We start from the raw sequence: 22707 nt of genomic DNA on the forward strand, positions 1-22707 counted from the left end.
TTATTAATCTGTTTTCTGTTACTCTGTTGTGTGCTACTCTTTGCTGACATTATAATAATTATAATCTTCCATCAGTCATCAGCTAGCAAGGAAATCAATGTTATCATCTGTGATTTTTCAGTGAAGACATGTTTGGACAAATCATAAGAATAAATTACAGCCAGCCACAGAGAGACTCTCACTTTAATGTACCTTTGGAGACTGCTGTATCGTGGTACAAAGCATATCATGCCTTCACAAAAGCACTTTACCATCCAGAAAATGTTGTTATGTTGAAGAATTCACCAGGTAGGAGAAGTTGTTGTATCTTTAATATTGATTCAAAAAGATGTTGACATCTGTGCAGGAGAAATAATGATTATTCCTCTTACATATTTTCTGGCATTTCTTTTTTCCAGGTGACATACTGACATTTGATAATATTCGTCTGATTCATGCACGTGAAGGTTACACTGACAATGTTGGCCATGAAAGACATATCATAGGTGTATATCTTGACTGGGATATTGCCTATGCACGAATTAGAGTGCTTCGTCAAAATGCTGGAATGCTAAAAACATGAGACAGGATTTGGTGGCAATAAAAAAGGAAACTGAAGCACATCATTTAACTATGGAATGATGACAGTGCAAGGCTGAAGTGTTAAATTACGATTCAAACAACAAAAGAACTTATAAAACCAGATTGGATATTGTGATACATCATTTTTTCTCTATTAAACAAAGTACTGTTCATTCCATCATAAGCATTTGTAAGATATCATACACTGTAAAAACATTTTAGTATGGAACTTCAACATTCTTGTTCAGTTATATTTATCTGGATAAGAAATGTGATTGATGGAAAAACTTAGAAATAAGAACAAAGTTAGCAGTGAAATGAAAAGACTCAGTATTATTACTAGTCATGCTTTTCTCAAAAATAAACTGCCTTTTTTATAGCAAAGTGTAATAAATAACTTAATTGTACAGAAGTTATCTAACCACAGAGATCTAGGGAAATACCTTAGAAACTTAAAACCCTATGAGAATAAGAATTCATATGACCTACACATGTATAGTAAGAATCAACAAGTCATGTACCACAGAGAAAAGTAGCTAGATATTTGGAAAGAAATAACCTAAAATGGAAAAATTTAAACAATTTTTCTTACATATTTTAATAATTACTATATCGAAAAACTACCAAGACTGATTACGGTGCAGTATATATACATAGGATGCTAGGGGTACAGGTACAGGTACCTTAATAAATACCGACTTCAGTGTGTTTGCTGTTTTTTTCTCTGTGTCTAACAGTCTTCCCACAAACACATCACATAGTTTACTTTTTTGCAGGGTCATAACTGGGAAATGGATGATGCCTGTCTATATAGACTCTCCATTTTGCACCCACATGTCCACACTTTTAAGACCTGATTTGCTACCCAGAGGAAAATGAACGTTAATCGCTGGCTTGTGATCCTAGTACTTTCATGTACTAACTCGTACTATATAGTGGAGATGCTGAGTTTCAGTTAGGCACAACAAAAAGACTGTCACAAATTAGCTTTTGGCCACTATGACCTTTGTCAAAAATAGACGACAGACACCCCCCCCCCCCCCCACCCTTCCCCCACATACACGCAAATGCAAATGCAACTCACATACACACGACATGTTATTAATACAAACGTGATAGAATCCTTGAAAGTAAAGCAGTCTCTGGCAACTGAAGCCAATTGCATTACCATGTGTGTGTGTGTGTGTGTGTGTGTGTGTGTGTGTGTGTGTGTGCGTGTGTGATCTATTTTTGATGAAGGCCATACCGGCCGAAAGCTAATTTGTGACAGTCTTTTTGTTTGCCTATCTGCGACTCAGCATCTCTGCTATATGGTGAGTAGCAACTTCCATTTTCATAATACAGTTACAGTCCATCCTGGATTTTCCACAGTTTGATTATAACTTGTACTATAGCTTTTAGTGCAGGAGGGGGGGGGGGGGGATGTAAACTGGGGATGTGGAATATTTTTAATATTTTGGAAGAGGAATGGCGACTTCTAAACTGCCCTAAACAAAGTTTAAGTTCCCACCCTGTTAAAAACCTGCATAATACAGATTTTTAAATCACTTTTTTGAAAACTACACTGTGTATTTCCATTTTCCCCCGTGTGTGTGTGTGTGTGTGTGTGTGTGTGTGTGTGTGTGTGTGTGTGTGTGTGTGTGTCTGTTTGAATACAAAAGTACTAAAAGCATGAAAACCAATTTAAAAAGTACTAAAAGCATGAAAACCAATCAAGAGCAATCATGAAAGTAGTTTATTGAAGACTCATATGATGTTGCCTTGATAATTTGAAGGATAATACTCATCTGCATTGTAATGATCTCCTTGTTCAGGCCATGAAGGCTCAAGGGATGTCTACCAGCCACTACACCTTTGCCTTGCGACATCATGAGTCTGGTATGGAGGGGCATGTGGTCAGCACACCAAATCTTCCAGCCGCTTTGCAGACTTTCAAGACTGTGGAGGCGCTACTGTTCAGTCATGTAGCTCCTGAATTGGCATCACGAGGTGTACCCCGTACCAGTCCTTCCATTGAGGAATAATCCTTAGCAGTACCTGGCTCAAACCTGGTTCCTCCACATGGCAGCCATCTACGCTGACTGCTCAGCCACGGAGATGGACAACATTATTGTTTAGTTCTCAGTAAATGGTCCATCACTTAACTTATAACAAACACAGTTCATTAAATTCTTTACAAGGCAAGGTACATCATCGTTCATAATCATCAACTGTACAGCTCAAGGGGAGGAAAATATGTAAAATTGACTGTAAAAGCTCTGTGTGTGCATATTGATCAGAACTTAAACTGGAAATCACATATTACAGATCTTAAGTACAACAGGATTTCCTCTATGGTTAATTGCTGATTTTTGGTAATGGAAACATTAGAAAATTAGCTTACTTTACATACTTCCATCCGCTGATTCATATGGAGTAATTTTCAGGGGGCGATCACAAATAGGTACAAAGTATTCATTGTACAGAAACATGCTGGTGTCCATCCTTGGACTTCATAAAGGCAATTGTTTAAATAACAATTTCGAAGTGATAGTAACATTCCTGGACATGACACTAGGAATAGAAATTGCCTCCACTACCCACAACTTAACCATACTCTTGCACAGAAGGGAACAAAGTGCATAGAAATAAAAATATTTCACCAACATCCTGGCGAATTAAAGGCGCTGGCTGATAGTTAACATTTTGAAAACAAATTGAAATCATTTCTGCTTGACAGTTCGCTCTACTCCATAGATGAATTTGTGAATAGATAGTTGGATTACATTTATCAAACTGTTACAGATTGAGAATTTTAAAAATTCAGTGGATACTTGTCTTACTGCAAATAAGCCTACACTGAGTTGACAAAAGTCATGGGACAGCAATATGCACATATACAGATTGCAGTACAATCGTGTACACAAGATATAAAAGTGCAGTGCATTGCCAGAGCTGTCGTTTGAACTCAGATGATTCATGTGAAAAGGTTTCTGACGTGATTGTGACCTCAATATGGGAATTAACAGACTTTGAACGTGGAATGGTGGTTATCACTAGACGCATCAGACGGTCCACTTCGGAAATAGTTAGGGGATTCAATATATCGAGATCTACAGTGTCAAGAGCGTCCCGAGAATACCAGATTTCAGGCATTACCTTTTAGCATAGACAACGGAGAGACTGATGGGCTTCACTTAACGATCGAGGGCAGCAGAGTTTGCATAGAGTTGTCATTGCTACCAGACAAGCCTTAATGCGTGAAATAACTGCAGAAATCAGTGTGGGATATAAGACGAACGTATCTGTTAGGACACTGCGGCGAATGTTGCAGTTAATGGGATATGGCAGCAGACGACTGATGTCAGTGCCTTTGTTAAAAGCACGACACCGCCTGCAGCACCTCTCCTGGATTCGTGACCATGTCAGTTGGACCCTAGATCACTGGAAAACCGCAGCCTGGTCAGATGAGTCCCGATTTCAGCTGGTAAAAGCTGATGGTAGTGTGAGTGTGGCGCAGACTCCACGAAGCCATGGACCTAAACTGTCAATAAGGCACTGTCCAAGCTGACAGTGGCTCCATAACGGTGTGGGCTGCGTTTACATGGAATGGAATGGTCCTCTGCTCCAACTGAACCGATCATTGATGGAAATAGTTTTGTTCAGATACTAGAATGGATGAAAATGCCCCATCTCGAGGCTACAATCGTTCACGACTGGTTCGAAGAACATTCGAGACAATTCAAGCACATGATTTGGGCAACCAGATTTCCCGAGACGAATCCCATCGAACATTTACGGGACATAACCGAGAGGTTAGTTCATGCATAAATTGCTACACAGGGAACACTTTCGCAATTCGGACAGCTATAGAGGCAACATGGCTCAGTATTTCTGCAGAGGACTACCAACGACTTATTGAGTCCACGCCACGTCGAGCTGCCTCTCTATGCCGGGCAAAAGGAGGTCCGACACGAGATTAGGAGGTATCGCACGACTTTTATCACCTCAGCTTGTAACTCAACCCAGGTATGAGGGGTGGCTGTGGCCGAGTTTAGAATATCTCCTCTTTGGTGATAGTCGGGTGGCGCCGTTTAGAGCCTGCAAGGCGTTGACTGAGTACAGTCAACCCTTCGATTCCGCTTTTGCATGACAGTTGTGGGATGCCGATCTACACGAGCATCAGTCTCGATAGGCACAGTCCCTGCTGCAGTTGAATTCCGACATGTTCCAATAGACGTTTCTGCCTCTAACATGAGGCATAACTTCTTCTTACAAAAAACAACTTTAAAATACAGTTTATGAATGAGAAACGCGCTATGTGATCTTCCTTTATAAATGGTGATTTTGCTAAATGACGGCAAACTAAAGGAAACGGTCGCCGAGATAATAAGGAGCAAAAGAGGTAACATGATGACATGGCCAGAAATGTATGGTGTCTGTGATATAGGGTATTTATTAATTCACCATCCCTGTACAGTGCACAGGCCACAAGGGTAATCCCAAAAGTAAGATCTCCTATTTTTTATATGTACAGAACTCTGTTTGTGTGGCAGTTGGTCACACTGTTATGGAAAGTGCTTCACGCGCTGTGTGTGAACATGCACACGCCGCGCTCTGGCGCTCAGTCCTGGCTTGGAAGCTGTTGAGAATGGAGCTCCCGTTGGATGTTAACCGCCAAGTGCGATTTGGGCGCAGTTATTTAGTTTTTGAACGCAAAGGGCAATGCGCCGATTGAAATCCGTCGCCAATTGACGGAAGTGTATGGTGAGTCGTGCATGGATGTCAAAAATGTCTAAGTGGTGAAGAGAGTTTGCAGCTGGTCGGACCGAATTTCACGACGAACAAAGGAGCAGGAGACCGTCAGTTTCTGAGGAGACAGTGTTGAAGGTTGAGCAAAGCATGTGTGAAGATCGGTTGATCACCCTGGATGAAATCTGCACGCTGATTCCTGAGGTTTCCCGAAGCACTGCCCACAGAATTTTAACGGAAACATTGAACTACCGGGAGGTCTGGAATATTAATATTATTTTATGTACTGACGAAGCCTATTTCATCTTGCATGATCAATGGCTAATAAAGAATCTTGAATCTTGAATCTTGGTGTGCGCAAGATGGGTGTCACGCGTGCTGACTGAGGACCACATGCGGCAACGAGTTGATGCTTCCCGCGCATTCCTTCGCCGCCTTGGAGCCGAACAGGACAACTTTCTGGACACAATTGTCACGGGTGACGAAACTTTGGCATACTACTTTACACCTGAGACCAAGCAACAATCACGCCAGTGGCGACATCCTTCATCAGCATGGCGGCGAGCTGGTATGACATGGACATACAAAAACTGCCGCAGCTTCTACAAAAATGCATCGACAGAAATGGTGATTATGTCGAAAAATAGCTAAATGTTCAAGCTGTAAACTGATGTAAATCATTGTAGAGATAAACAGATCTATGTACTTATAAAAAAAATAGGAGACCTTACTTTTGGGATTATCCTCGTATGATGGGACCACCATTAGCCAAAGTGTTTAATGTGGCCCCCACGGATCTCTAACAAGGGAACCTCCCCATCGCACCCCCCTCAGATTTAGTTATAAGTTGGCACAGTGGATAGATCTTGAAAAACTGAACACAGATCAATCGAGAAAACAGGAAGAAGTTGTGTGGAACTATGAAAAAAATAAGCAAAATACACAAACTGAGTAGTCCATGTGCAAGATAGGCAACATCAAGGCTAATGAGAGGTCAGGAGCGCCGTGGTCCCGTGATTAGCGTGAGCAGCTGAGCAATGAGAGGTCCTTGGTTCAAGTCTTCCCTCGAGTGAAAATTTTACTTTTTTTATTTTCGCAAAGTTATGATATGTCCGTTCGTTCATTGACGTCTCTGTTCACTGTAATAAGTTTAGTGTCTGTGTTTTGCGACCGCACCGTAAAACCGTGCGATTAGTAGACGAAATGACGTGCCTCTCTAATGGTAACCGAATACATTTGGTCGCAAGGTCATAGGTCAACCGATTCCTCCACAGGAAAACACGTCTGATGTATTCTATTCGACACTGGTGACGGCATGTGCGTCACATTACATGAATATGTTGTCGACCCACCTAACTTGTACACTTGGCGAGTGGGTAAAAAGATTCTTCTACTTTGCCCGATTTAGGTTTTCTTGTGGATGTGATAACCACTCCCAAAAAAAGTGATCGCATCGGACGGACAGATAATAATTATCTGAAAATAAAAAATTAAACTTTTCTGTTGCAGGAAGACTTGAACCAAGGACCTCTCGTTCGGCAGCTGCACACGCTAACCGCGGGACCACGGCGCTCCTGAGCTGACGTTAGCCTTGATGTTGCCTGTCCCGCATGGACTACTCAGTTTGTATATTTTGCTTTTTTTTCATAGTTACACACAACTTCTTCCTGTTTTCTCGATTGATCTGTGTTTAGTTTTTCAAGGCCTGTCCACTGTGCCAACTTATAACTAAATCTGAGGGGGTGCGATGGGGATGTTCCCTTGTAAGTACAAGCAAACATGATGCAGCAGCAACTGACGCACATGTTCAAATGTATCAATTTGCAACAGGCAGCATGAATGCATAGTTACAGTGGCTGCACGTGTGGGATAAGCTTTGCAAACACAACTCGTTTCAGGTGCCCTCACTGCTAGGAATCGAAAGGATTGAGTTCTGGCAACTGGGCGCGTCCTGCGACTGAACCACTTCGCCCCATCCATCGGGTGGGGTAAATGTCAAGATGTCTCCACTCGGACATCTGGAAGTGAGCTGGAACGCCATCGTGTAGTAGCCGTAGTACCCTTCATACCACCAGAGGCACCACCTCTTTCAACAGAGGAGACAGGATCACCCGCAAGAAGTGCAGATATATTTGTGAGGCGTTGTGGAAGGATCAATGATGTACATCTACATCGTTACTCTGCAATTCACACCTAAGTGCCTGACAGAGGGTTCTTCGATACCTTAATAGGTACCCACTTCAGTGTTTTTGCTGTTTTTTCTCTGTGTCTAACAGTCTTCCCACAAACACATCACATAATTAACTATTACTACTTCTCTACCATCCACTCTCGAATGGTGTTTGGGAAAAAGGAACACCTAAATCATTTCGTTCGAGCTCTGATTTCTCTTATTTCATTATGATGATCATTTCTCCCTACGTAGTTGGGTGTCAACAAAATATTTTCGCATTCAGAAGAGGAAGTTGGTGGTTGAAATTTCGTAAATAGATCTCGCCGCAAAGAAAACCGCCTTTGTTTCAGTGACTGCCACCCCAACTCGCGTATCATACCAGTGACACTCTCACCCCTACTGTGCGATAACACGAAACGAGCTGCCCTTCTTTGCACTTTTTAGATGTCCTCAGTCAATCCTACCTGGTAATGATCCCACACCGCACAGCAATATTCCAGCAGAGGATGGACAAGTGTAGTGTACGCTGTCTCTTTAGTTGTCGCATCTTCTAAGTGTTCTGCCAACAAAGCGCAGTCTTTGTTTCGCCTTCCCCACAATATTATCTATGTGGTCTTTCCTATTTAAGTTGCTCGTAATTGTAATTCCTAGGTATTTAGTCGAATTGACAGCCCTTAGACTTGTGCGATTTATCGTATACCCAAAATTTATCGGATTTCTTTTAGTACCCATGTGGATGACCTCGCACTTTTCTTTGTTTAGTGCCAATTGCCACTTTTCGAATCATGCAGAAATTCTCTCTACGAGGTGCATTCAAGTTCTAAGGCCTCCGATTTTTTTCTCCGCACTGGAAAGAGATAGAAACATGCGTATTGTCTTAAAATGAGGCCGCGTTCATTGTCAATATGTCCCAGAGATGGCAGCACCGTACGGCAGATGGAATTTTACCGCCAGCAGCGAGAATGAGAACTGTTTTAAATACTTAAAATGGGGCCTTTTTCCGTACTTGAACAGCGTGCAATCATTCGTTTTCTGAATTTGCGTGGTGTGAAACCAATTGAAATTCATCGACAGTTGAAGGAGACATGTGGTGATGGAGTTATGGATGTATCGAAAGTGCGTTCGTGGATGCGACAGTTTAATGAAGGAAGAACATCGTGTGACAACAAACCGAAACAATCTCGGGCTCGCACAAGCCGGTCTGATGACACGATCGAGAAAGTGGAGAGAATTGTTTTGGGGGATCGCCGAATGACTGTTGAACAGATCGCCTCCAGAGTTGGCATTTCTGTGGGTTCTGTGCACACAATCCTGCATGACGACCTGAAAATGCGAAAAGTGTCATCCAGGTGGGTGCCACGAATGCTGACGGACGACCACACGGCTGCCCGTGTGGCACGTTGCCGAGCAATGTTGACGCACAACGACAGCATGAATGGGACTTTCTTTTCGTCGGTTGTGACAATGGGTGAGACGTGGATGCCATTTTTCAATCCAGAAACAAAGCGCCAGTCAGCTCAATGGAAGCACACAGATTCACCGCCACCAAAAAAATTTCGGGTAACCGCCAGTGCTGAAAAAATGATGGTGTCCGTGTTCTGGGACAGCGAGGGCGTAAACCTTACCCATTGCGTTCCAAAGGGCACTACGGTAACAGGTGCATCCTACGAAAATGTTTTGAAGAACAAATTCCTTCCTGCACTGCAACAAAAACGTCCGGGAAGGGCTGCGCATGTGCTGTTTCACCAAGACAACGCACCCGCACATCGAGCTAACGTTACGCAACAGTTTCTTCGTGATAACAACTTTGAAGTGATTCCTCATGCTCCCTACTCACCTGACCTGGCTCCTAGTGACTTTTGACTTTTTCCAACAATGAAAGACACTCTCCGTGGCTGCACATTCACCAGCCGTGCTGCTATTGCCTCAGCGATTTTCCAGTGGTCAAAACAGACTCCTAAAGAAGCCTTCGCCGCTGCCATGGAATCATGACGTCAGCGTTGTGAAAAATGTGTACGTCTGCAGGGCGATTACGTCGAGAAGTAACGCCAGTTTCATCGATTTCGGGTGAGTAGTTAATTAGAAAAAAAATCGGAGGCCTTAGAACTTGAATGCACTTCGTAGATCATTTTGTAATTGGAATTGATCGTCTGATGATTTTACTAGACGGTAAATCACAGCGTCGTTTGAAAACAATCTAAGGGAGCTGCAAGGCAAGGGCAAATGTTCTGTCCGTACTAGTGTCTCCACTTCACTGCTTTTGCCGCCGCACTATGGTGTGGGCACTGACGGCAGCACTGAGAGACTGTTGCCCGGTATACCAACCAGGAACAGAGCAGCACGGTCTGTACATACGGAGAGGGAAATCGCTACGGTAAGGCGGAAGCAAGACCGCACCGGGAGAAACGTCACGCTAGCATCAACCACATCGTAGACTGTTTGCAACAGCGCTTCGAAGTTTGTGAGAGTCAGGCTTAAGTTGACACCAGTGACGCCTGGCGCTTGGATTCTGAAGCCATCTTCAGTTCGTAAAGGCGGATTACGGAGTTGTTAGCCTTGCACGCATGGTGCTAGCAGAACTCAAGATTTACACAGCTGAACGGGGTCCTTTGATTTGGGGTCGAGATTCTGTCGATTTTGTGATGGTGATGACTGCAGATTTCTGGACCTGCATTATGGAGTGCAGAATTGTGGGACTCGTCCTGACAGGTTAGGGGTGCACTGCATGAAAGAAACAGCTACCTCGGGCAACGGAGTACTTGTGGAGTGCCGACGAGATTTTTTTAAGCTATGCGTTTGTTAGAGGCCCTCTGATCAACTCTCGCCAGTCGATACGCAGAGAGCAACATCAGGTCTCGTACAAAGCAAACACACTTTAAATGTCAAAATTTTAGCAGTAAATTGCCGAAGCGATCGAAAAAAAAACAATAGTTTCTGTATTTACGCCCCTCCAACAAAACAGTCGCGTTCAAATTACATTTGTAACCGAGAGCTGAACGAAATTCGAAGCGGCAAGCTCCGAAATATTTAACGAGACGTGAAATGTATATCGAAAACACAGGTTAGACGCCAGAGGAGGAGAAGTCATTCATTGCAGTCGACAGAAATGTTGTGTCTACCGAGAGCGAAATTGAGTCTGACTGCAAAGTTATCTGGACACGAGTGACAGACCTAGATGAACTCAACCATCGGATGTTTTTACTGGGACCCGACTCCGCCGTAACAGTTGCACAATCATTCAAAAACAGTTGCGCAATCATTCAAAGAAAGTCTCCGCACAGTAGCGCAGACGTACCCCAATCATGCAATATTAGCGACTTTTAACTTACCGATTATAGACTGGGACGTCTATCGATTCATACAGTCTTTCGATGAAGTTCTGAACAACCCACACGCAATGCAAATTCCTTAGACATTGTAGCCACAAACAGGCCTGACCTTACAGACAATGTCACTATACAGACAGAGATTAATGATCATGATGTCATCACAACGACGACCATTGCTGAAGTCAACAAATCCATCAAAAAGGCTGGAAATGGCAGATAAACTGTTGTTAGCATCTTACTTAGACAATGAATGAAAATCAGTTAGTGCCAGTATGATGGACGTAGAGGAAATATGGGTAAAGGTTAAACTGATTGTAAATCACACTATGGAGAAGTGCCGAGTAAGTGGATTAACGACGGAAAAGACACTGTGGGTTAATAACAAAGTTCGGGAAACGCTGAGGAAGTGGAGATTGTTGTATTCCCGATATAAAAATGTCGTCAGGCAGTAGTTGGTAACAAATCGTGCATGTATAAAAATATCAATGTGCGACGCATACAAGAACTTTCACAGTCATAAAACGTTAGCGTAAGATATTCACGAGAAACAGATAAAATTTTGGTCCCGCGCAAAATCACTAATCGGGTTGAAAGCATCAATTTAGTAACTCGTCGACCAGTCTGATGTATCAATAAAACAGAAAAGGAAACCAAAACTTCTAAAGTTCATATTTAAAACATTATCGTACAGATATACCATAGGTTGACCGTCACACATGATCCCGTACGAATCTCACAGATATACGCATAAAAACAGGCAAAGCAATAACAGCTGAAAAAGTTGAAAACAAATAAGCTGCGAGATCCGGATGGAATCCCAATTCGATTTTACAAGAAGTATTCTTCAACAGTAGACCCTTACTTAGCTTGCATTTATCTCGAATTTCTCGTCAACTGCCAAGTCCCAAGCGACCAGAAAAAAGCGAAGGTGATTCCTGTCTATAAGAAGGGTAAACGAATGGACCCGCTACATTACAGACCAATATCCGTAACATCGCTTTGCTGCAGAATCCTTGAGCACATTCTGAGTTAGAATTCTCGCGTTCGACTGTGGTACTGTTAACCTAACACATTACGTTCCTCCACGGCAGACCGTCAATGCACAGTATTACTATTCATTTTTGTAGCATCACCTGTGACCAGCTTTGCGAAAGAAGCGGTGACACTTTCTGCGCAAGCCACCCATCATTTTGCACGACAATGCGCGGGCGCATTCAGCGCAAGCTGTAGCTGCTTTGTTCGATCGATGGGACTGGGACGTACTGTACCATCAACCATACTCCCCGGACTTAAGTTTTTGTGAGTTTGATTTGATTTCGAATATGAAGGAGCCACTTCGTGGCATTCGCTTCAGAACTGTTCCAGAGATTCGACAGGCAGTAGACCGCTCCATTCGCATCATCAACAGAACAGGCTCTGCTAACGGTATACCACGCCTTCCACATCGCTGGCAACGGGTTCTACGCACTCTGGTGACTACTTTGAAGGACAGTAACAGGTACAAACTTGTATCTCTTTTGTATCGGTTGCGAATAAATGGTTGCCACTATATAAGTACCAACCCCCGTATTTGCTGATATTTTAGTAGGTCTATAGACAATGGCAGAGTGGCGTCGTTGACCTATTATAATAGACTATAGGATGATGGAGAAGGGCTTTCCATTTGGGGTGATGAATGGCAGCATGCTGGAAATGTAGAAAAATAATAGTTAAGTTCGATTTATTGGGAAAATTTTGGAAAGTGTAGCTCATCTGTAAAGGAGAACGCGTATAAAACACAAGTGTGACCCATTCATGAGTTCTGCTCCAGTATTTGGGATCCCCATCAAGTCGAAGAAAAGGAAGACACCGAAGCAATTCACAGGCGTGCTGCTAGACATATTACGGGTAGATTCGATCAATAGGCGAGTGCTGAGGAGATGCTTTGTGAACTCAAATGAGAATCCCAGGAGGGAAGATTACTTCTTTACGCGAAACACTACTGAAAAAATTCAGAGAACAGGCATTTGCGGCAGACTGAAGAATGATTCTACTGAAACGAACGTAGATTTCGCGTAAGGGCAGCGTACACAAGATAAGAGGAATCTGGACTCTTAAGTAGGCATATAGACGCTCTTCAAAAATGGTTGAAATGGCTATAATCACCATGGGACTTAACATCTGAGGTCATCAGTCCCCTAGACTTAGAACTACTTAAACCCAGCTATGCTAAGGACATCACACACAGCCATGCCCGAGGCAGGATTCGAACCTGCGACCGCAGCAGCATCGCGGTTCCGGACTGAAGCGCCTAGAACCACTCGGCCTAGACGCGCTTTTTCCCTCGCTCCTTTCGCTAATGGGACAGGAAACAGAATGACTATTTGTGGCACAAAGCACCCTCCGTCATGCACTATATGATGTCTTGCGCAGTATGTTTGTAGATGTGGATAATGTCAACGAATATTGCAAGGTGATGCGACAATTTCAAGCATGATTCCGTTTACGGACGAAGCATCGTTTACAAACCATGCAAATGCATCTTTATTACTTGCACTTCTGGACTGAAGCTGAGAGAAGTGGATAAACAACGAGTGGGACTTTTCAAGAATCCACCACTGGTCCCTGTTTTATTGATGGGATTTTAAACAGACACAATTACCTACAGTTCCTCACGAATATGCAGCTTCAATTACTGCAGTACATCTGTATGGTTCCAACATGACGGATGTTTCGTCCATTCCGGATTGGTAATTACATACCTTCTTAACAGAACGTTTGGAGAGTGGTGGAATGGTCGTTCCGGGAACACGAAAGGGCCTGCACGTTCACCAGACTTAGCAACTTGGACTTTTATCTGTAGGGAAATATTGAAACAAGAGGGCTACAACCAAACACCCACGGTTCTCGAAGATACGAATTGCCGGATAACACAGGCGTGTTGTGCGATAAGCCCAGATGAAATTCATCGTGCAGTATTCTCTGTCACGAATAGCTTTACACCACGTAGCAACGCTTAAGGTTTACATTTTGAGCATTAGAGATGACAATCCTATTAATAAACACACGAAGCGAACCTGAGTTAGGTGTTTGCTTACATTTGGTACGGTAGTGTAGAAATTTCCGCGACCCATGACGCGGCCATCGGGATTTATTATTCAATAATCTTGTGAGTGTAGAGGACTACCCAAATCCACGTCATAACGATTATACTGCAAGTACATACAGTTGTAGAATGACGTAATATACTGTAGCACTGGTTCATATACCGTGCAGTTAATGAAATGTTCTATTTTTCTGCAATGGCTATATATTTTCATTAAGTTACTTTCATCGTCTTTAAGGGCCAAAATTACAGTACTGCTCTTTATACAGGTAGGTTATGGAATGAAAGAAAGCGAGTTTATCAAATTTCATATATCTACACGCCGGCCGGCGTGGCCGTGCGGTTCTAGGCGCTGCAGTCTGGAGCCGAGCGACCGCTATGGTCGCAGGTTCGAATCCTGCCTCGGACATGGATGTGTGTGATGTCCTTAGGCTAGTTAGGTTTAATTAGTTCTAAGTTCTAGGCGACTGATGAGCTCAGAAGTTAAGTCGCATAGTGCTCAGAGCCATTTGAACCAATTTTATATTTACACAGTAATGAACACATAAATATTCAGTTTGAAGCGGCATTTGACAATATTTCTTGACAAACTTAGTTGGTTCGATGCTATATTAATGTGCACATTCCCTAATTTTAGTGTCATCGCCTCGGTACATTTACATGTCGTCATCCAGGGAAATAATTCCTTCTTCCCTCATAAGTACATCGCTTCCGCAATTACGGCACTCCACGCTTTTTTCCAGGTAATATGTTTCCATACCACTGCATTTTAAGGAGCATACACTACAACATCGCCAGCCGTCCACAGACTTTTGTTAAATCCATTTAAAGACTTTTTGTAGAAAACAATAAGCCATTACAGCTGCTAGGTTAGTGGCTGCAATTAAACTTGAAATAGACGTCTACTTTTGTACATATATAAAATTACATGTTCAGTATTTTATATATCAGAGCTTCGTGTCCACTTCCTGTTGGCAAAGTCTTATTAAACTATTGTTTTTGATGTTGTTGTCGCACATTAAAATGTTAATGTTTGTTGGCAAGGGAATCTTCATTGCCGTCTGGAGTGCCGAGCGGTTCTAGGCGCTACAGTCTGGAACTGCGCGACCGCTACGGTTGCAGGTTAGAATCCTGCCTCGGGTATGGATGTGTGTGATGTCCTTGGATTAGTTAGATTTAAGTAGTTCTAAGTTCTAGGGGACTGATGACCTCAGAAGTTACATCCCATAGTGCTCAGAGCCATTTGAATCTTTATTTTTGCAAAGTTTTCCCACAGTTTATTTTAATGTGGGGTATGTTTGGAGCATCCCAAAATGAAATGATCAAGGTATCCGTAGCCTTCTGAACGTTCACAGTGTTCTGGAGAGTCTATCACTGCGATGCTGTACAGGCGTGCAGGGAAACATGCATGCCTCAAACTTATTCTAATGATTGATCTTACGTATCTCCTTGGAGGTTTTTTTCTGACTGTACCACGGTTTTGGACCGAAACGAACGAAGAGCCCTTTTTCTGCTGCGATATTTGCCACTGCTCTTCCCATTAATCGTACGTCTTCTCTTTTGAAACATGGAGAAAGTCGGAATATGGAAGTTGTGCAAATATCGTGTCCGCTTCTTTGATGCCACCGACTATTACTCCCGATGCTGTTACAATAAATAAACTCTCTGGTTAACCGGAGCAGTTCTCTTACAGGCATAATAGGAGTAAAATGTTTAAATACTCTCATATTCAGAAAAAAAAACAGAACACCTTGAACAACTAGAACTGGCACTTCCATATTCACGGGACATGTATATTAGTATGTTCTGCAGAAACGTTCAGCATGTGTCCTGTTGCCCAGTATGCACATAGGCCCTGATAACTTGTTTCACGCGTGATGGCATCGACGCATATAAGATGCGATTGGCGTCCTGTGGTACAGCCATTGTACATGCAACGTTCACCTGGTTCCAAAGTTCATCTGCGGTGGTCGGCGTTGGGTCACAGCACTGCACGCGTCGCTTCACCTCATCCACACATTTTCGATTGGCGACACGTCTGGTGATCTGGCGGACTAGGGCAAAAGGCTGACATCCCGTGACACGAAGAAGGCACGAGTTCGTGCAGAAACACGTTGTCATGCATTGTCTTGCTGAAAAATGGTGAATGATGTGGTGTGCAGAAGGGGTGTGGCTACGGGTCGCCGCGCGGGATAGCCGCGCGGTCCGTGCGGCTCCCCCGTAGGAGGTTCGAGTCCTCCCTCAGGCATGGCTGTGTGTGTTGTTCATAGCGTAAGTTAGATTAAGCAGTGTGTAAGCTTACGGACCGATGACCTCAGCAGTTTGCCTCCATAAGACCTTACCACAAATTTCCAAAATTTCCAAAATTGCTACGGGTCGCAGGACGTCAGGTCACTGATCACAGTGCCCTAGACACGCGCCAACTGTGATTTGTGGTTGTATCCAATAGCACCCCACAGCATAAGATCTTGAGTTGGCGCTGAACGTCTTGTGCGAATGCAGACACTTCAAGGTGTTCTGTCTTTTTTTTTTTTTCTTCTGAACATGAATGTACTTTTGTTTCCGTTTCTTACATATTCTACTATTTCTATGTTGTTTAATTCTCGAGAGAATGTATTAAAAATAACAATATTGTTAACAATCACAATTCTCCTCAGAAAGCAAAATAAAAACCATCTAGTATGATAAAAGAAAAAAATAATTAAATTAAATGTATTTCAATTTTTTTCAATTTTAATCTGATAATTATATATATATATATATATATATATATATATATATATATATATATACAGGGTGATTCAAAAAGAATACCACAACTTTAGGAATTTAAAACTCTGCAACGAAAAAAGGCAGAGCTAAGCACTATCTGTCGGCGAATTAAGGGAGCTATAAAGTGTCATTTAGTTGTACATTTGTTCGCTTGATGCGCTGTTGACTAGGCGTCAGCGTCAGTTGATGCTAAGATGGCGACCGCTCAACAGAAAGCTTTTTGTGTTATTGACTACGGCAGAAGCGAATCGACGACAGTTGTTCAGCGTGCATTTCGAACGAAGTATGGTGTTAAACCTCCTGATAGGTGGTGTATTAAACGTTGGTATAAAAAGTTTACAGAGAATGGGTGTTTGTGCAAAGGGAAAAGTTCTGGACGGCCGAGAACGAGTGATGAAAATGTAGCACGCATCCAGCAAGCATTTGTTCGCAGCCCAGGAAAATCGACTCGCAGAGCTAGCAGAGAGCTGCAAATTCCACAATCAACTGTATGGAGAGTCCTACGAAAAAGGTTAGTTATGAAACCTTATCGTCTGAAATTGCTTCGAGCACTGTCTGCAGCTGATAAGATTAAAAGAATCGATTTCTGTGATTTTATCCTTGCTCAAATCGAAACAGATGAATCTTTCGTTTCAAAGACTGTGTTTAGTGATGAAGCAACTTTCCACACTAACGGGAAAGTCAGCCGTCACAATGTCTGTATATGGGGCACTGAGAATCCGCGGGAAACAACTCAGTATGAACGTGACTCGCCTAAGGTGAACGTTTTCTGTGCCATTTCAGCCAATAAAGTTTTTGGTCCTTTTTTCTTCGAAAGTGCTACTGTAACTGGACTACAGTATCTGGAGATGTTAGAGAATTGGCTGTTCCCTCAGCTCGAACAAGAAGCACAACAATTCATATTTCAGCAGGATGGAGCGCCACCACATTGGCACTTATCTGTCCGTAACTACCTGAACGTCAACTACCCGAGGCGATGGATCGGCCGCCAGGCAGCCCGTGACAGAGCACTTCATCACTGGCCTCCAAGAAGCCCTGATCTTACCACCTGCGATTTTTTCTTATGGGGGTATGTTAAGGATATGGTGTTTCGGCCACCTCTCCCAGCCACCATTGATGATTTGAAACGAGAAATAACAGCAGCTATCCAAACTGTTACGCCTGATATGCTACAGAGAGTGTGGAACGAGTTGGAGTATCGGGTTGATATTGCTCGTGTGTCTGGAGGGGGCCATATTGAACATCTCTGAACTTGTTTTTGAGTGAAAAAAAACCATTTTAAATACTCTTTGTAATGATGTATAACAGAAGGTTACATTATGTTTCTTTCATTAAATACACATTTTTAAAATTGTGGTATTCTTTTTGAATCACCCTGTATATATATATATGTATATATATTTGTGTTTCATACTAGAATGTCGTGTGTCGTATTCCCAGTTTGGCACAGCTTTGCCACAGGAAACACGAAAGCGGTCGAAGACGTCCGTCTTCTGGTCGGCTCCTGATCGTTGTCAGAAGGAGGCTAGTTTTTCATTACGCAAAGGTTTCTATTATTTGGAAAAGAACAACCCGGATTCCTTTACGTAATCAGTATGGATTTTATAATTACTTAAGGGACCTTTAACAATGAACAATAAAAAAACTGCATTTCTAAATGAAATCATAAATAAATGGGGCAGCTATGAGTTGTACAGAAGACAAGGAGTGGCCTTCTGTCTACGACCAGGATGCCGCAGTTTCTCTGCTGTAGTAAAGCCTGTTTGACATTTATAAAAATAATGGCATGGAGGAAAAAAAATAAAGGAAAAGAATACAATAAGAAATCTGGTAAACACTAAATATATTCAAATAATTCTCACAAGCAATTAGGGCTTATTTATAAATAGTATAACTTACATAAGGAATTTTAATTTTCTGACTGTATGGTGCGATCAGATTTCAGCCTGCCCTGTGCTGTCTCCTTGGTTCACGTTTTTGTCACAAATTACAAGCATTACTTTTCTCCTTCGTTAAAGACAATTCTTGCACCGTTCAACACCTTCATAACAATAACTTGCAGATTTACAGTATCGAACATAAATTACTTCAATTTTATTAATTGGTAACTGTTGTCTGCACGCTGGCAAGACCGCTCACTTTTATGGCTTAAAGACGACCTTCTTTACGCTTTCACATTACAAGCAGAAGTACGATAAAATCTGAATATCTACAAAGGTTTTTTGTATATAGATCGAAGCGAAACGCTCAGTTCAACCATAATCAACAACATTCGCCAAATCACGTAAACTCTTTGTGACACTATACAATCACGCAAGTCAGAGTTGTGATCTGTAATCCAACGAAGTGCGTCCAACCGAGAATAACGGTTCAGTTCGCGAAACACAGGTTAACAAATCCATATTGATTTCACTTGCGCGCAAAGACAGTGGAAAACAGAAAGAAAGGGTTGTATGGCACTATTGGCTGTGAGGCCCCGAGAGGTAAGTTCAGCCGGCTGACTGGAAAGGGCTTTCTTCCTCGGCTCACAAATAGCCCCTACCTCGCGATGTGTGGAACGCTAAATGTATCTGTTGTGGATCCACAGTTATACCATATGTACCTTCCTTTCCGGAGGCAAATGCGCTACAAACACGGTTCGACGAGTTCTTGGACTCAAACCCACGTGATTTGTACAGCCGCTGAATCGAAAAATTGCCCCTGCGTTGGTAGACTGTTGTAAATAGTGGAGTATAAAAAATTACTTATGACTAAAGTCTCTGTAATATGTGTCAGCTGTGTTCATTAAACTTATGGAAAAACGCTACGAACTTATGCACAAAACTAACATTTTAATGTCAAATCGTAGCTGCGCAAAAGTATCCCATACACAAACAACCTCGCACGGAATGCTTATTCATGCATGATTGTCATTCTTGCAGCTGTGGATATACACTGAAGAGCCAAAGAAACTGGTACATCTGCCTAATATCGTGTACGGCCCCCGCGAGCACGCAGAAGTGCCGCAACACTACGTGCCTTGGCCTCGACTAATGTCTGAAGTAGTACTGGAGGGAATTCACGCCATGAATCCTGCAGGGCCGTCCATAAATCCGTAAGAGTACGAGGGGGTGGAAATCTTTTCTGAACAGCGCGTTGCACGGTATCCCAGATATGCTCAATAATGTTCATGTCTGGAGAGTTTGGTGGCCAACGGAAGTGTTTAAACTCGGAAGAGTGTTCCTGGAGCCACTCTTTAGAAATTCTGGACGTGTGGGGTGTCCCATTGTCCCGCTGGAATTGCCCGTCCGTCGGAATGCACAATGGACATGAATGGTTGCAGGTGATCAGACAAGATGCTAACGTACGTGTCACCTGTCAGAGTCGTATCCGGACGTCCCATATCACTCCAACAAACATGTCAAAAATGTGCAAACGAACTGTTACAGCGCTTCCATCTGTAACTGTTCGTTTGCACATTTTTGACATGTTTTTGTATTTTCGGAAATACAATTTTTGACTGTGTTATGATGATCTGAAAATGGGTCCCTGCCCGAAACTAGGCATCGGGTGAATAACGAAAAGTAAACTTTTGATTGGTTTTTCGCGTTATTGAATAAAATAAATTGCTATCATTTCCGATTATAGAAAATTTGACATTACAGTTCTTGTTGGAACATTTCTAGTCCTCTTCATCAGTACACCACGCAAGGGTCATCGGCTCTTCTACCTGGCGGTCAAGAGGCTGAGTTCGGCAGGGGGACTTAGTGGAGCTTACCTCGACCTTTTTTGGAAACAAATTTCACTGAACTCAATTTACAGGACATCTGCAGTTACGTGTGAGGCCACCTTAAGAATAGGAAACTTGTCATCGCTGGTTTCTGTGTTACCCAATGTGCGTCCACTGCGGAGGACCCAGTGTGACCCCTGGGCCAAGCGCGGGTGCTCCGGTCTTTGCTCGGCCTTGGAATAACAATCTCACTTCGCGTCTCGTGATGTGGCAAGAGCTCATCGACCCACCAGATTCACGTGTTTACTGTCGCACATGCCAGAAAAACCCGAGAGATATCTCTGAACACTTCCAACCAATAGCGACAACTCTTACACTGTATTTCTGTTACTGATTAGCGGCATGTCAATGACTTCATCTGTCCCCCCCCCCCCCTCCCTTCTTCTCCTTTACCTCAAACACTTTCCTGTCCTCCTCGACTCTGTGTGGTCCTGCGACTTACAAGGTAATAGGCTCAGACATGCAAGTATTTTAAATATTAGAGACGTTAGAAATAGTCATTACCGTTATGATACTAAAAAGGCGGTATTCCTGATTACCCTATTATATATCAAAGTCAAATACTAAGTCCCAGATCGCTTTTCTGAGTCTTGTTTTAATTTTTATTTCTATTTAATTTACGCTCGATAGCACTTCCAAGTTAATGACGCACACAGAGACCGTGTCAATAAATTTCCTGAACTTTGAAAATGATAAATTAGAAAAGTTGTACTATAAAACAGACAAATGCTAATAACAATGGCATTATTATCTTTATTATTATTATTATTATCCTTTTCTCAGACTTTATTTCTGGTTAAAAATGGAAAGTGACGCGGACCTTGATCAGCGTGACTTCCTTTTAACTGTACGGTATATGTTACATTGCATTTAGGAACTTTTGGGTAATTGAACATGTATCAATAATTACGGATTTCTGTAGTTGTATATATTTGTTTGGATGTAGCTGTATTGCATTGATGTACTGGTGGATATTGTGTGGTATGACTCTTGTAGTTGATAGTATAATTGGTATGATGTCAACTTTATCCTGATGCCACATGTCTTTGACTTCCTCAGCCAGTTCGATGTATTTTTCAATTTTTTCTCCTGTTTTCTTTTGTATATTTGTTGTATTGGGTATGGATATTTCGATTAGTTGTGTTAATTTCTTCTTTTTATTGGTGAGTATGATGTCAGGTTTGTTATGTGGCGTTGTTTTATCTGTTATAATGGTTCTGTTCCAGTATAATTTGTATTCATCATTCTCCAGTACATTTTGTGGTGTATACTTGTATGTAGGAACGTGTTGTTTTAAAAGTCTATGTTGTAAGGCAAGCTGTTGATGTATTATTTTTTGCGACATTGTCATGTCTTCTGGGGTATTCTGTATTTGCTAGTATTGTACATCCGCGTGTGATGTGATCTACTGTTTCTATTTGTTGTTTACAAAGTCTGCATTTATCCGTTGTGGTATTGGGATCTTTAATAATATGCTTGCTGTAATACCTGGTGTTTATTGTTTGATCCTGTATTGCAATCATGAATCCTTCTGTCTCACTGTATATATTGCCTTTTCTTAGCCATGTGTTGGATGCGTCTTGATCGATGTGTGGCTGTGTTAGATGATACGGGTGCTTGCCATGAAGTGTTTTCTTTTTCCAATATACTTTCTTCGTATCTGTTGATGTTATGTGACCTAAAGGGTTGTAGAAGTGGTCATGAAATTGCAGTGGTGTAGCCGATGTATTTATATGAGTGATTGCCTTGTGTATTTTGCTAGTTTCTGCTCGTTCTAGAAAGAATTTTCTTAAATTGTCTACCTGTCCATAATGTAGGTTTTTTATGTCGATAAATCCCCTTCCTCCTTCCTTTCTGCTTAATGTGAATCTTTCTGTTGCTGAATGTATGTGATGTATTCTATATTTGTGGCATTGTGATCGTGTAAGTATATTGAGTGCTTCTAGGTCTGTGTTACTCCATTTCACTACTCCAAATGAGTAGGTCAATATTGGTATGGCATAAGTATTTATAGCTTTTGTCTTGTTTCTTGCTGTCAATTCTGTTTTCAGTATTTTTGTTAGTCTTTGTCTATATTTTTCTTTTAGTTCTTCTTTAATATTTGTATTATCTATTCCCATTTTTTGTCTGTGTCCTAGATATTTATAGGCATCCGTTTTTTCCATCGCTTCTATGCAGTCGCTGTGGTTATCCAATATGTAATCTTCTTGTTTAGTGTGTTTTCCCTTGACTATGCTATTTTTCTTACATTTGTCTGTTCCAAATCCATACTTATATCATTGCTGAA

General features: G+C 42.1%; 1 protein-coding gene across 3 annotated transcripts in view; it reads left to right on the top strand.

Annotated features, from left to right (window-relative positions):
- The window catches only part of LOC124620705 (gamma-butyrobetaine dioxygenase-like), a 203852-nt gene extending 202620 nt beyond the window's left edge, over positions 1–1232 (top strand). Inside the window, exons 7-8 of one of the 3 annotated variants that reach the window (XM_047147090.1) lie at positions 122–288; positions 399–1232. In XM_047147090.1, coding sequence (XP_047003046.1) covers positions 122–288; positions 399–562 — 331 coding nt within the window. In that variant the 3' untranslated portion in view covers positions 563–1232. The remainder of the gene's footprint in view (positions 1–121; positions 289–398) is intronic. The other 2 variants (XM_047147088.1, XM_047147089.1) reach the window with 2 other exon arrangements.
- The last annotated feature ends 21475 nt before the right edge of the window (positions 1233–22707 follow it).

This window comes from Schistocerca americana, chromosome 1 (genome assembly GCF_021461395.2).
Source record: "Schistocerca americana isolate TAMUIC-IGC-003095 chromosome 1, iqSchAmer2.1, whole genome shotgun sequence".
NCBI classification, from domain to species: Eukaryota; Metazoa; Arthropoda; class Insecta; order Orthoptera; family Acrididae; genus Schistocerca; species Schistocerca americana.